General features: G+C 33.1%; 1 protein-coding gene across 1 annotated transcript; it reads right to left on the reverse strand.

Moving 5' to 3' along the window:
* Positions 1-1,014: 1,014 nt before the first annotated feature.
* LOC147299087 (cinnamoyl-CoA reductase 1-like) lies at positions 1,015-15,818 on the reverse strand. Its single transcript, XM_086235996.1, has 6 exons — positions 15,527-15,818; positions 4,436-4,608; positions 3,974-4,159; positions 3,703-3,865; positions 3,279-3,471; positions 1,015-1,318 (listed from the first exon to the last, which is right to left on the reverse strand). The coding sequence occupies exons 1-6, from the start codon at positions 15,642-15,644 to the stop codon at positions 1,183-1,185; spliced, it is 969 nt and encodes a 322-aa protein (XP_086092122.1). The 5' UTR covers positions 15,645-15,818; the 3' UTR covers positions 1,015-1,182.
* Between the last annotated feature and the right edge of the window lie 964 nt (positions 15,819-16,782).

The raw sequence follows: 16,782 nt of genomic DNA on the forward strand, positions 1-16,782 counted from the left end.
TTTGAATTAAATACACCAAATTTTTTTTGAATTTTCAAATTCTTTTAAAATCCATTAAAATCTCAATTGAATACAAGATATACACCATACACTCTTGGAAATAATTGAAAATGGGATGGCTTCTTTTCTTTGTTTTGAATTAATTTTTTAATATTATTTTGGCTTCTTCTTTTTCATATTTGCCTGTGCATTATTAGGAATAAAGTGCCACGTTTAAGGCAAGCACAAGGGCGTTGAATAGTACTTTGGCTTCTGTGAATTAAGTCCAAGATTAAGACGAACACAAAAACAAAAAAAAATCAAATAACTGGATTTTTGTTAGAGTTTTCATTTATTTCGTCCATGTAGTTTAAAAACGTAGTGATACCAATAATTAATAAGTCCAAATTTCTAACCGTGAATGGAATGGAAAAAACGATGTTATGACCATCACGTGCTCGCCATCAGCAGAGATATCTTCATCGATCTGTTAGAAACTTAGAACCTCCCAACTACCAATCCGCAATAAACATAAACTTTAAAGAATTTTTGTTTAGAAAATTTAGAAATATTTAGTGATGACCACATTATGATTCCATCAATTCTATATTTCTATATATAAACAAAGCTACGAATTTGAGTTAATTCGACCAAAAATAAATAAATTTGAGCTTGAGTGTAATTTAATGTGAACTACAACAACACGATTATATGTATAGTGTATAGTTAAGAATGTTCATGATGATCATTCGTACGTAGTTAACTGTTTAAAGTAAAATAATTATTCTCATATATTATAAAAATATACATATTTTCATCATTCGATAAGATTTATTTTTCATTAAAATTAGGTGCTAAATTTGATTTGATTATAGTCCTTTGACTTTTTAAGCAAATACGTACGTAGGTACATTGTACGTTGTTTGCAGATATATCATTGTAATATAATTTGTGCAGTTATATTTAATGTACCTGCATATATATGTTCGTAATTTAGTGACCATGTATCTACAAATAATAATGTAGAAAAATGTATACAAAGTCAAAGACTATAATAAAATTCAATATTTAACATCATGCATGTTTTATTGAAAATCAGATCTTTTCCAATGATGAAAATGAAACTACCCCTTCTCTTTAATTATTGAACATATTATGAGTAGGGTGGATGCATATATGCGAAAATACGTGAAGTACGTTTGTCTAATCCAGTACTCCAGCCTTTCGATAGCTTTCAATGGAATCAGCAAGAGTTTCGTCCAATGGTCGGTAACTCCAACCCAACCTCAGCAATTTCTCTGAACTTAGATTTTCTTCTTCTTCCTCTTTGTGGTTAAGGCTGCCAATTCAAAAGAGTAACACATCTCAATAACATTCATCCCAAAGGCACACAAACTATAGGTGAAATAATTGATCGATTGCCAATAATAAAAAAATAACATACCAACATATAATAGGCAAATTATATTAAGCTTTTGTTCTATGTGATTTAGGTCAATTTTCACTTTAATTCATGTAGTTTAAAAAAGGCTCAAGTACATTTACATCCACCAACTATAAGATTCATTTCAAGTTGGTCCACAAACTATAGAACATTTCAAATTTTCTCATTAACTATAGGGTTCATTTCAAGTTGGTCCATAAACAATAAAACATTTCAAATTTCCCCATTAACTATAGGGTTTATTTCAAGTTGGTCCACGAACTAACAAAAAACATACAAAATGGTTGACAAAATTGGGTTGACAAAAATCAAACCGAATCGGATTATTTATATATATTTTTATATTTTATATTATATAAAAGTTATATATATTGTGAATAAAAAAGATGTAAGGTGTTTTTTGCACATGTTGGGGTTCAAACCCATGACCTTGTGAGCAGAATTAAAGTATGAATTCTCACTACACCATCTAACTACTTATGAAATTCAAGTACATGCAATATATTTATAGGCATACTAATACTTGAAATATAATAATTTATGAAATTAAATATATTTTATATATCATTCAATTTTTTTAAGATATTATTTTAGGTCTCTATTTAAATATTATCATTGCAAAAAGTCTAAAAATTTTACTAGTTTTTATTTTATATAATTTATAGTTTCTATATTGTAAACATATTACTAAAAGTCCAAAACTATATTTTATAATTTATATACTAAAATTATTAGAGTATAGGGTTAATTTTTAAGGTATAAGGTTTCAGACTTTATGTTTTAGTGTATAAGATTATGGTGTAAAATATCAATTATAATTTTATAAATTATTATATTTCAAGTATTAGTATGCCTATAAATATATTGCATGTACTTAAATATCTAAGTGACTAAATGGTGTAGTGGGAATTCACACTTTCACTCTCCTTAAGTGGTCATGAGTTTGAATTCAGCATGTTCCAAAAACACCTTATAACTTTTTTATTCAAAATATATAACTTTTATTTAATAAATAAAAAATATATAAATATATATAAATAATCCGGTTTGGTTCGATTTTTTTGTCAACCCGATTTTGTCCACCATTTTGTATATTTTTTGTTAGTTTGTGTACCAACTTGAAATGAACCCTATAGTTAATGAGGAAATTTAAAATGTTTTATAGTTCGTTGACCAACTTGAAATGAATCTTATAGTTAATGGAAAAATTTAAAATATTTTATAGTTTGTGTACCAACTTGAAATGGACCCTATAATTAGTGGATATAAATGTTAAAAAAGTTCATGTTGTTTATTTTAGTTTGTAATTAAGACGAAATTTGTAAATTTATCAATTTTTCTTGTTACAATTTGGTGATGTTGCTCTAGATTGACATCAGATTCTTACACAAAATGACCAAAATATCTATACTCACAATCAACTAGCTATTATTTTAATGATATTTCTCTTCAATGTTAAAAGGTCTTAAGTTAGCCTCTTCTCCCTCTTCCAGATAAAAAAAAATAATAAAATAAAATAAAATTATCTATACTCATACCAAAACCACTATTTTACTACCATATCATGTAACCATACAAGAGTTACTTTTTTTTTTATCCTATAAATCCCCCAAGCCAGCTTCGCGGACCCAGGCCCAAAACTACAAAATTACGAAATTAACTTTAAGTGCAACTACATATGTACGAATTTAACTTTAATAATGTAAAAGAGTTACATAACTACGAATTAAACTTTAATTGCAAACTAAATTTAATTGAAAATTTTAAACTATAAGAATCAAAGTGGCCATAGTTTACCCACAAGAACCTAAAATCTAATTTAGCAAATTAATTGGTGGATCGGATATAAACTTACTTTTGGGAATAATTGTAGTTGGGATATGCAATTTTCAAATGTTTCTCCACCACATCCCGTATTCCAATTGAGTGTGCGTTGCATATGTATCTTTCTCCAGCCTTAGACTTTTTGTATACAAGAAGTAGTGCTTCAGCTAAATCACGAGCATCCACAGTCGTCCAATAATTGTATCCCACTGACTCAAACCCACCTATATATGTATGTACACCATATTAATTAATTGCACCCTTAAACGAGAAACATATCATTATTGCACGTAAATCTTAATAGAAATTTAGATTCTAATTTGTTTGATAAGATCTAATTTTCCTTATACATGCACATTATAAATGTATTTGTTATTGTAAATGTACGAAGGAAATTGATATTATATATATGTAGCATGTGTGTATATAAAAACATTTGTGGTACAAGTAGATACCTTTGAGAACCATAGCTATGAGCCAGCTAGTGGAAGTCATAGTAGCTTGCAAACTCGGCCCCAAAATAGCAGAAGGACAAACAGTTACAACTTCAAGTCCACTTCTTTTGCCAAACTCCAAAGCCTCACTTTCTGCTTCTGTTTTTGCAAGAAAATACCATTTCTGGAACAGAAATACAACATTAATCAATGATTTAGCTTCAGCATAAAATGTTTTAAACTTAATGTAATAATTAATTTCCTATCAAGCTAGCTATCACACTTAGCTTACTTTGGTTGTTTTAATATATTCCTTATCGGACCAACAAGTCTCATCCTTGGGTTGACCCTTGGGCCAGTTTGGGTTCATGGTAACAGCAGCTACAGAGGACACAACCACAACTCTCTTCACTTTGGCTTCTAGGCAAGCATTAAGTACATTAAGTGTTCCCTTCACAGCTGGTTCCATAAACTCTACCTGCACAATTCAAATTAATTTAATTTATTTGAGTGCTCAAACTACCTAGGAGCATTACTCAATAGAAGAAGTCGAGCACTACTCGAGTTGGGGTTTGAGCACTTCTCAAGGAAACTCGAACACTATTTAAGGGCTGGATTTATAAATTTCAAATTTCCTAGTGATCAATTATTTTTAGTAAGGGACTATTAAGTAATAACTAATTCAATTATATATGAATCAATTGAAAAAATTATTTTAGTGATGAGGTATGCATTAATATTATATATTTCTTGCCTGTGGATCTGTAGTAGGAGAAGCACCAGGTACAGGACTGGCGACATGGAAGACTCCACTGCATCCGGTAAATGCCAAACGCAGAGACTCATAGTCCAGCAAATCGGCCTTGAACAGTTTTAGGTTCTCAGATGCATTCTCAAGCATGTTCAAGTGAGCATACTTGCTATCCTCTGCACAATTAATTAAGATTAATTTTTTATTTAATTGCATATATAAAAAGACAAATCATATCATAGCCTCCATCTACAAAAAAGAACAACACATAGTAAACTAGACATTACGGTCCTATTTTAAATTTCCATCAAATTGTACATATCCTTGGGTTATAATTATTTTGTAATTGTCTTTCAATTACAAATTATTTTTTTTTTTTTGGCCACTTAAAAAAAACTTCAATAAAAAGCCACAAAGGCAAAGAGCAGCAAAGCAACATACAAACCAGAAAAAACAGAAAACAAAGCAGTAAACCAAAAAAACAAGACAGGAAAACGATTCAGCAACCAAACTAAACAAACTCCTAAAAAAACAGATAAGCTAAAAGCCAAAATATCAATCTAGAGGAAGCCCATCTGCCACCAGGACTCCAATTAAGGAAGATGGGGGTGAGATCACCCAGTCCTCTGGACACATCCTCCTGCAAGCTAGCAAGGCAATTGCATCAGCAACACCATTTGCTTCTCTTGAAATCCAAGACCATCTAACAGATGAGAATTCAGCTGCAAGATCCCAGATGTCTTGAATGATTGGAGAGATTTGCCAAGCAACACAACTGGCAGACCTGTTAAGAGCATCAACCACAGTCTTAGAATCAGACTCCATCTCCACATCTAGAATATCAAATTTCTTAGCACAAAGCATCCCTTCCTTTACTGCCAAAGCTTCAATTATATCAACAGAGTCAGCCAAGCAACTAACAGCACTACCACCAATCACCTTACAACTGCTATCTCTAACAACTACTCCAATCCCAGCCTCTCTAGAATCCTGGAACCAAGATCCATCCACATTGATTTTTAATCTTGGAAAGCAAGGAGGACACCAAGACCTCGGAACAGATAAGTGAGTAGATATAACTGGGAGGATCTGAGCAGTAGAAGAAAGAGAATTAAGAAATTCAATGCAAGCTCTTCTTGCAGACAAGCAAACCCCAACAGGATCAGGAGATACATTCTGAAAAATGGCTTTACACCTTGCTTTCCATATAGACCAGAAAATAAAACTAATCCAAGTAAAGACATAATCTGCAGGATCCTTCCAACAACCTAAAACATCTACCAACCAAACATCAAGACGGGTCACTGCAGCACGATCAATCATATACCCCAAACATTCACACCAGACCACCTCCACCCAAGGACACAACAATAGAATATGCTCAATTGTCTCTGGTAAAGTCCCACAAATTGGGCAGAGAGGGCAAGCTACAATCATCTTTTGATGCAAATTAGCTCTTGAAGCAACAACATTTTTCAAAGCTCTCCATAAAAAATGCTGGATTTTTGGAAGAGTTTTAGCTTTCCACACCAAATTCCAAATCGTAGAGTTAACTTGATGAGAATTATGAGGAGTAATACGATTGAGAATAGGACGTGAAGAGTGCTGCCAATGATAACCAGTTTTAACAGAATAAACTCCAGACTTAGTTTTGGGCCAGACAAGTTTATCACCATAACTTTTAGGGCCAAGGCTAATCTGCTCAATCTTTTTTTCCAATTCTTTCTCAATATAATACTCCAAATTACTAAAATCCCAAGTCCACGAATCTGAATCAATAATCTCAGAAACTCTCCTAGGAATATCAGAAACTCCATGAATATCATTTTCCATAAAAGGTGAAGAATGACCTGGGATCCAACAATCTCTCCAAATGTCAACAGAAGCACCGTCTGCGATTTGCCAAAATGAACCAGAAGCAAGTAGCTCTCTGCCCTCCAAAAGACTTGACCAAGCCCATGTAGCTCTACCTCCTTTTTTAGCATGCCAAAAATCAGACTGAGGGAAATAAATTCCTTTAAGCACCCTAGCCCATAAAGAGTCAGGATCATGCACCAACCTCCAAGCTTGCTTAGCTAAGAGGGCAAGATTAAAATCCTCCAAATTTCTAAAACCAAGGCCCCCCTCCTTCTTAGACAATCCCATTCTATCCCAATTAAGCCAGTGGATCTTCTTTTCCTCATATTTTTGACCCCACCAGAACTTTGAGCAAAGAGAATTCAAATCATCACAAACAGCTTTGGGAAATTTAAAAATTGACATGGGATAAGCTGGGACAGCAGAGGCTACAGCTTTGATCAAAACCTCTCTACCTGCAGAGGATAAAAAAGCTTGCTTCCAACCTTTAACCTTCCTAGCAACAGAGTCTTTGACAAAAGCAAGGGCCTCTCTCTCAGATCTACCCCATACAGAAGGCAACCCGAGATACTTTCCTGGATTAGAAGCTTCCACCATATTCATTGTAGCACAAATGTCCTGAATAATACACTAGAACATAAAAGGGCTTTTATAGCACTCAAAAAACGCTATAAAAACCCTTTTATAGCGTTATTCAAAACGCTATGTCAGCCGACGTTATAATAGACCCAAGGTCTTTTATAGCATTTTTGAAACGCTATAAAAAAAAACCTTTCTATAGCATTTTTAAAATGCTATAAAAGATATATATAATAGCGTGATTGAAATGCTATAGAAATATATACCATAGCGATTTTAAAATGCTATTATTGTGGCTTTTAATAGCATTTTAAAATTACTACAATATGTAACAATCTTTCATAGCATTTTAGAGAAGCTATAATAATTATTACTATAGCATTTTTATAATGCCATCGTTAATTTTTTCAAATATATAATAATTATTGATTACATATTTTGGTACTAGAAATTTTTTATATATAGCATTTAGTATGAAAATTATGTGCTATCAAGTATATATGTAAATTAAAAGAAACAATTGGAACTAAAACACATCATTAAATATATTGGTCCTGAAATACAACATAAATAAGTTATTACAAATACCAATGTTAAGGCTGGTTGCAAAAGTATAATAGTTTCATAAGTGCCATAGTTTCAAATTGGCCTTTATAAAACACTAATACGTAGGTCTTATATATAGTAACAAAAGGTACCCTAACTTGTTAATTAACTCTCTTCAAAATAAAGCCTCCAATAGCCAAAAGACTCCAAACTGCCAAAACGCAAACATCCAATTATATCCAAGTGCCTCCAAACTGCCAAAAAGAATAGTTAACAATAAGTTTCATTAGTACCCTCAATCTAAAGGTTGTAGTTCTAATACGGGAGGATTACCTCTATAATGTACCAAATAAAAACATGCATATATGTGACCCTCTTAAATACACGAATTTGTGATGTATCAAATGGTATATGAACAAAAGAAAACTGAAAACAAATCCTATATATGTGTGCCAATAAATGTCCACTCAGTCAGAAGTTTACATATTCACATTAATATACTACTACCATGAAAATAAAGCAATCAAAAAGTTTGGATTAATATTGAATTAACCAATTCCAACACAAAACCACCACTAATTAAAAATTGAATTGAAAGAAAGAAAGAATGTATATATATAATGTCCAAGGTTGGCTCAAATTTCACTACAAATCCATTAATTTCAATTTAATAGTCAGGGTTGGGGTCCTGAAATTTAGTATATATAATTTGTCTGCTTGTTTGCCCTATTCTCCTTCTATCAGTCATTTTGGACCACAATAATAAGTTCCTATACAAAAATATCTTCCAGCTTGACAGGGGTATCAGTTCCATGATTCCATCAGAACAGTACTACCCTATCATGTGTGGCTAACTCTTTGGAATTATTTTGTGTTTTTCTCATTTTCCTGCATCTCAGCTACCCATTTTGGAATTTTTTTTTCCCCTTTTATTTTAACAAGTAATTAAACATTCTTATCATGAATGTCATATACAGTTGCAAACAGGATGGGCTGATACTTAGGACACCACATAAAACTGACACTGCATTATATTCATTTACATTTGAACTGACCGACCCTTTATCAAAATTCTAGCATTCTATTCTTTATAATAATTTTCCAGAAAGACCAATTATTCAGTTATTGGATCAATTTGTCTTACTTGTCCAACATAATTGCCAACATGAATTAATTAAATGACCATATTATGGTTGTCTAAAGATCAAAATTTCGAAACCCAAATGCACAATTTTTCATAAGCGAAAAACACAGAATGACAGAAAGAAAGAGCAAATCAGAACACACAAACTCACACACACATAGAAAATTGAATTCTTTCCTATATCCCCCCAATGAATTCACAGAGAGAGAGAGAGAGAGAGAGAGAGAGAGAAGAAAGATGTTGCGAAGAAAATAATCAAGTTTGAATTTCAGACCTGCAGTAAGAGGTACTTCAAGAGCTGAGGAGATTACAACTTTTAGTCCTGTATGTAAGGTAAAATAATCTTGAAATCAATGGATATCATATTTTTCTAGCTACCACTCAAAGTGGAAATTGTTTGGGCCCATGATATCTTGTTAAGGATCTGACTTCTAAGATGTTGTGACTAGTTAATTTAGTACTTATCAAACTTACTATTAAATGGTTGAGGCTAGACATGAACCCTGAGCTTTGCCCAATCCCTACAACTAAGATTTAAGCCCAATATATCCAACTTAACTCAAATTTCAAACCAAGCTTGCAAAATTTTTTTGAATTCTGGCTTAGCATGTCACCTTTTCCTTTAACCATGCTGCAAATTTTTCAGTATGTCTCTTCCAAAGTAAGCTGGTATTTTTTTGAAGACTTTTGTTAGATTGCTTTAACTCCTCTTTATGCATCCTATAGTATAATGCAAAAGTGAGTCAGTTGACTGATAGTTGTAGTTAGAAATGCTACAGTTTTATGAGTAATTTACTTACTCTAAGAATGGTTCAACCTCGGCTGTATTGAATAGCACACAACGGTGTGCAATTTCTAACAATTCATCACTTAATGTAATCAGCCTTTTCCCAGAAATTGGACGACCCTCAAGAATTACCTCATTCCCAAAATCTTCTAGTACTTCTTGAATATCAACTTCAATTGAGTGCTTGAGAAACTGACTACAAAATGCCATGCACTCTTCTGCAAGATAGCATTCTGCAATGGACCCCTCAGGCCGTGCACGGTTCCTTACATATCCTTTGAATATTTTCATATGTCTGGAAGCATGAAACCAATATATTAAAATATGTACTAATTCTAAAATGAACTATATCATTAGGTAAAAAACATTGATAATGTGTTCCTAACCTCTCAAAAGGATACATCCAGCGGTAGTGGACTGGTCCACACAATCGTACTTCTCTTCCTAAATGAATTGGTAAGTGAATCATAATGTCAAAAAATGAAGGAGGAAAGAACCTTTCAAGCAAGCATAAGGTTTCCACCACATCATTCTCAATTGATAGCATCTTTTCTCTATCAATAACATGCTGACAGATTTTGTTGAAGAATTCACACATGCGAATTATTGCCTTTCTTGGCCCTGCTGGTAGCAATCCTTTTAAAGCTACAGGCAATAGTTGTTGCATCAGAACATGATAATCATGAGACTTGAGGCCGATAATCTTGCATTCCTCTATTGATATACAATTCCCAATGTTAGAGCTATAACCATCAGGCACCTTCAAGTCAAATAACCTCTTGCAAAAACTTTTTTTCTCAGCCTTTGATAATGTATGTGGCGCTGGAGGAAGGTATGTCCTAGTTCCTCGAACTTCTGCATATAGGTCTTTCCTAATTCCCATATCTTCTAAATCCTTACGAGCATTGAGTCCATCTTTTGATTTTCCATTAATATCTAATAGTGTGCCTATTATGCTTTCACAAACATTTTTCTCTACATGCATTACATCCAAATTATGGCGCAATGACAATTCCTGTTAGGAAGATAAAAATTATGAGTAAAGAAACTAACCTGGCTTGCTTTGCACTTGAAGCTCGAAAGCACAAAAATCTCTTTAAAGGCAATGGTTTCTTTAATCGACCTTCACACCAATTTACCCCTGCATCTTTACTTCTGTTACAACAAAATAACATAGTTACTTAATAAATATAAAGAAATAACATTATAACTATGAATCAGGTCCAACATTGACATAAAAAATAAATATATAAATAAACCATTGTTATGCATTAATGGTTTCTTCAAAATTTAGAGATACCTCTTTTTAGGCCATATTTTAGTGCAGCTAGCTGTAATGATTGTTAAAGTCTTTGGTTATAACCTATTGTCTATCTTAACAGTGGACAGCCCTGTGTTGTACTTCTTTTTTAATTGATAAAAGTTTTGTTTCTCATAACCAAAAGAAATTAAAATAAAAAAACCACCTAAGACATTGTTTAATACATGACATCTCTAGAAAATCTCAAAAACCATAATGCAGTCATTAACAGACAAATGAGTAAGATTTTTCATAAAACAAAAATAAAATACTATTAAAAGTCAATGGAAAGATAAATCCAAGAGAAATATTACTATCTCTGTCTAGAAGTGATCACTTGTAGGCAAAGGCAAGAACGTAAGACCCTCTTGTTGTGTAAATTTCTTGTAAGTCTCACCATAAAGTGATGGTACCTCAATAAGTCTACCCTGAATAGTTATAGTTTCAGGGGCACCCTGAAAAGAAAAGACAAAATTCTTGCTTAATGGGTATAAAAGGAAGGATACCTACCAAGAAAAAAGCTGAAGTAAATATTCAATTGATTATATAAGTGTTGCTTCCATACCATTTCCAAGAGTAAAATATATATGTCAGCTTCCTATTAGATATGAGGTAGAGTATAGCAACCAGAACTTTTATTTATATTACATAGTTAACAGATGAGTAAATAAGAAAATGTGGTAACAATTCAAACACAAACAGCAACAACAACAACACACCAAGGCCAAAGCCACCAAAGGAACGCAATAACTGCTGCTTCCTTGTTCAAATCAACAAGGACAGTCACTAATAAAATTCATTAGAAAATGAGGCTTACAACAACGCAAAAAATTCACCCTATCCCATAAGAAATCCACCGTTTTTGCAAGTTTCAATCCATACCATAAAAAGATTGCAATTGCACCACAGACCCATAAAACTTTAGCTTTTTTCCATCCTCCATGGAGGCCAAACAATAATAGAAAAGTAATGATCACCCTCAATAGAATGCAGCAATATTCAAAAAATATAGACAGATGAAGAAATGACAGAGATGATACAATATTTATGCTTTTTTCCATCCTCTGTATTTTATGCTAGCTTTAACCCTCTGAATTAATGAAAAATATTATACAATATGTTCACTTATTATACAATGCAAAAACCCAGATGAAGAAACATAGACACATGAAGATTAGTCACTCGAAAAATTCCAACAGCTCTCCAAAAGAAAATAGATTTATCGAAAGCTCAAAGCAAGATAATAAGCACATGAAAATTTAAAGAAAAAAAAAACATATAGATGAATTCATACCCCAAAGAATGAATATAAGTGCCGAAGTAGAAAACCATAAAATTTGGATATTATAAGTAGATGCACCGAAAGGAACATGAAAAAAACATATATCAAAATGCTTAACTTGGCAAAAATAATGTGGGTTTTTATGTATGAGAAGGAAAAATCTTAATACCAATCGACCAAAATAAGTTGAAGCCTTATTTTTTCCTCCAAAGATCCAACCTAAAACTCAACTTTCCCAAAGAACCCAACCCAGCTGAAGCAGCAGAATAGGCACATGAAAATTTTCTAAAGAAAAAGACATATGAATAAAGAGAATCAATTTTCCCCAAAACCCACTAACCCTAAAATCATATAGGTAGATAATCAAGAGAATAGGCTTCATTACCAGGTGCTGGCCGGATCGAACGACAGAGAGAGAGCTTGATAGAGAAAGCGTTAGTCTAACCAAGTACTGGATTGGTCTGCCGCAGATTGGTCGACAATGGAAGGAGAGAGAGACAGAGACAGAGAGTCTAGCGATCGACAGGAGAGAGAGTTAGAGAGACACAGGAAGGGAGACAGAGAAAGAATGCGTTCTCTCTTGGAGAATGAGCGTTCGATCTACCAGAAAGTGCGAGGGAAACAACCCCGCGTAAGGAAATTAAGTTTTGGGGATATCTCTCCCGCGCATAATTAAGGACTGAATTGGGCCTAAAAAGGTTTATAGCATTTATGTAATAATGGGCTATAAATAAGTGTCTTTTAATAGCAGTTAAAAAAAAATGCTATAAGTAAATGCTATAATAGGGGTTATTTCTACTAGTGATAGTTGCATCTGTGTTCGGACTAAAAAATAAAGTAGACTTGTTATAATTTACCCTTTGACCTGAAGCAATCCCATAGTCATCCAACAACTGCTTCATCAGCAAACAATTAGATTTGGTAGCTTTAAGGAAGAAAAGAGAGTCATCTGCAAATAACAAATGAGACAAAATAGGACCCCCTCTACTCAGTCTAATACCTTTCAAACTTTCATCAGTTATTGCATCTTGCACCATCAGAGAAAGAACATCACTCACAAAGAGGAAAAGGTAAGGGGATAATGGATCCCCTTGTCGAATTCCTCTAGAAGGAGTAAAAAAGGATCCAAGTTTGCCATTAATATTGATGGATAAAGAGACAGTAGATACACATTCCATAAGAAGCTTCACCCATCGAGGATCAAACCCCATTTTCAACATAGTAGCCTCAAGGAAATCCCACTCCACCCGATCATAAGCTTTATTCATATCAATTTTCAAACCTAATTTTCCAGAGACACCAGCCCTCTTAATCTTGATATGGTGGAATGCCTCATGAGCAATAATAATGTTGTCTTGAATTTGCCTCTTAGCCACAAAAGCACTTTGAAAAGGGGAGATAATATCTGGCAAAATAACTCATAGCCTATTAGCTAAAATTTTTGAAAGAATCTTATATGAGAAATTACAACAGCCAATTGGTTTGAACTGTGTAAAATCTTCAGGAAGAGACACCTTTGGGATAACAACCACTCTTGTCTGGTTCAAAGAATGAAGAATAGATCCTCCCTCATAAAATTCCATCGCCGCTCTATTAATAATCTCTTGCACAATGCCCCAATGCTTATGGTAGAAAATACCAGAAAAGCCATCTGGTCCTGGAGCCTTTAAAGCCCCAAGATCAAAAACAGCATGCTTCACTTCTTCCATAGAAACAGGAGCCAACAGAGAAGCATTCATATCAGAAGTGACAACAGGTTTAACACAAGAAATAGCTTTAGACCAATCCCTTGGGCCATCAGTAGTAAAGAGCCTTGTAAAATACCTTTTAAAACCACTATGAATAGCCTCTTCAGATTCAAGCCAATTACCCTCTTCATCCTTTACACATAACACTTTATTGAATTGTCTTCTCTGCACAGCGGTCAAATGAAAAAATTTTGTATTTTTATCCCCACATTTAAGCCAATCAACTCTTGATCTTTGTTTCCAATAAATCTCTTCACCTTCCCATAGAATTTTTATCTGTTTAGAAATAGAAACAATTCTTTCCTTGCTCATTTCCTCACAAGGTTTATTCTGCTCTTCAATTAATTCCTTCATCAACAAATCAATCTGCCTCCTGTTATTATAAAAAACTTTCTTACTCCATACAGTCAAATTACTTGCACACGCTTTTAAATTTTTCTCCCATCTCACAGAACTTGTTTCCATAATAGCAGGAGACCAAGACTGATCAATGATTTTCTTGCAATCCTCATTAACCAGCCATTTAGCTTCAAACTTAAAAACTTTTGGAGATCGAATCTCCTCAAAGTCAATATCAATGAGTAAAGGGGAATGATCAGACCCTAAGTATGGGAGATTAAAAACTTGCACCCTAGGATGAGAATGATGCCAACTAGGATTAGAAATGGCACGATCCAACCTTTCCTTGACCCAAGCACCATCTCTATTATTTGTCCAAGTGAATTTCAAGCCATTATAGCCTAAATCCATCATATTAGCCTCCCTTAAAAAAGACTGCAGATAACTGAGATCCCTAGTCGATAACAAATTACCCCCATCTTTCTCAGAATTCCAAGCCATTACATTCAAATCACCAAAGCACAACCAGTCATCCTTAACAGCCCCAGCATAGGCAGAAAAAAGCTCCCAATTACAAATTATTAATTGCATTAAAAACTTACAAAATTGTCACCTATCACATATACTCCAAGAAGAAAAAGTCAAATGTCATAATGGTGCTTCCGGATTGTCGGTTTCAATTTTTTTATTTGTAACATCATGGTTTAAAATGTTTTCAATCTTACTTAATTAATAATCATAATTTCGTGAAATCGACATAAAATAAAACATACGTGCGGTGCAGGGTGCAAGTCACGTAGAGAAGAATTGTGATTTACACATATATAATTAGTGACTAATGGACATAAGAGGATGGTTCTACCTTCCACATGACTCTTACACGAGTTTATTTGAAGATCTTTCGAAAAATTTCAAATTTTTGATAAACATCGAAAATATTTTAAAGCACGATAATATGACTAATAAAGTTGAAAGCATGAAAGTAATGTCACATTTAGCCCAAGAAAAACATTGTTGGACTCTTCAACAAAGAGGAGCTCATACTTCCCCAATATACACGCAGTTGTATTCAAGTTCATCAGATTGAATCGAATCGATCTTTTATATATATATATATATATATAATTAGAGGAAAAAGACTTCAACTGAGGTATCTGAGTCAAATCAGGACTATTAGTTCAAAAGTGCATCCGTTAAGATTACTACTTGAATTAAGTTTCAAATAAAGCTATTTCGTCAAATCCATTACATTTTCCGTTAAAAATATTAAAATATATTTTTTCTCACTATTAAAATATTATAAAAATAGAAAATAACACTAAAAGAAGAAAATTAATAAAAAATATAAAAAAACCTAAAAGAAAAACAAAAATTGAAAAACTAATAATGAGATATGTAGAGGAATAAGAGTAATTAACGAATTAAGAGAGAGAGAGAGAGAGAGAGAGAGAGAGAGAGAGAGAGAGAGAGAGTAATGAATTGAATAATCACCTATTAATACAATAATAATACCTGGTTGTCTGACAGTTCCATGGACAAGATAGTCCTGGGAGAGAAGAAGCTTAACCACCCAGGAAGCACTAAATCCTCCAGCCCCAGTCACACATACTCTTTCTTTCTCACTCGCCATCGATCCTTTTTCTCTTATCTTAATCTTAAAGTCCTCGATATTTCCCTCTTATCATCTCTAACCTCTATATAGCCTGCATTATATTATTAATTAATTATTATGCTTTTAATTTCTTGGATTTCGAGGACCACTTAAGATACTTCTTGAATCCTGACTTTGTGGGCCTTGTGGCCTCGTTTACTGATAAATGAACTACTTTGCCGTCTGCATGCAGCTAGCAAGCTGGCTGGCTTCTAAAAATTTTGACTTTTAAACTTGTGGAGATTACAAAATAAGCCACCATCAAATGATAAGATAATGAGATAGCTACCAGCCTACCAATTAATAAATAGTCCTACGTCGTATTCCTGTGTATTTGCTGCTGCGCAAGAGTAGGCTACGCCAAACCATTCATTGTTGTCCTTATTGTATTATTAATCCACTAGCTTGTGGCCCCTGTGGGTGAGCTTTCTTTGCCAATTGTCATCGACACCATTGACTACGTATGCAAAGTAAGTGCCAAACATTTTCCGTTTCTTCCTTGCATATCAGGAGATTCATAGTTCTTTCTTTCTTATAAATGGATCCGACAAAAGTGCTCACTTATAAAGGACTTTTAAGACAAGGGATGGAGAGTGCATATTCTGGCTAGATTCACTTTAATGTTTATTGATTTTAATAGTTGTGTTAAATTCAATTATTCAATGTACTGTCTATCACTTGTTTTTCATTTTGAAGTTATTTAAGTGTGTATTTTTGTCTGAATCTTTAATAGATAAATATAAATGAGAAGGATATGCATAAAATAATCAATTAACTTCTCTAAAAAATTGTATAATTTTTTATTGAGAGAGTTAGAGTGTACTTCATTTTATAAGTCTTTCTTAAACTAAGCTCGGTAGTGATTTAAAATTTTTAATTAAGTATTTTTATTTTTCTTGTTTAACGACTTTATGTTAGGTTTTAACTCCGGAATTTTAGGCATGCAACCTCTACAAAGCCCATTTTACACCCTAAGAGGAGAAATACCCTTCAAATCCGGAGAAATACTCTTCAAATCGAAGAAAAACTTTATTATGAATTAAAAGACTTTATTATGAATTAAAAAAAATTCTTATAAATTAAAAAGACTTTATTATGAATTTTAAAAAAAATTCTT

The sequence above is a fragment of the Dryas octopetala genome, chromosome 1 (genome assembly GCF_963921425.1).
Source record: "Dryas octopetala chromosome 1, drDryOcto1.1, whole genome shotgun sequence".
Taxonomy (NCBI): domain Eukaryota; kingdom Viridiplantae; phylum Streptophyta; class Magnoliopsida; order Rosales; family Rosaceae; genus Dryas; species Dryas octopetala.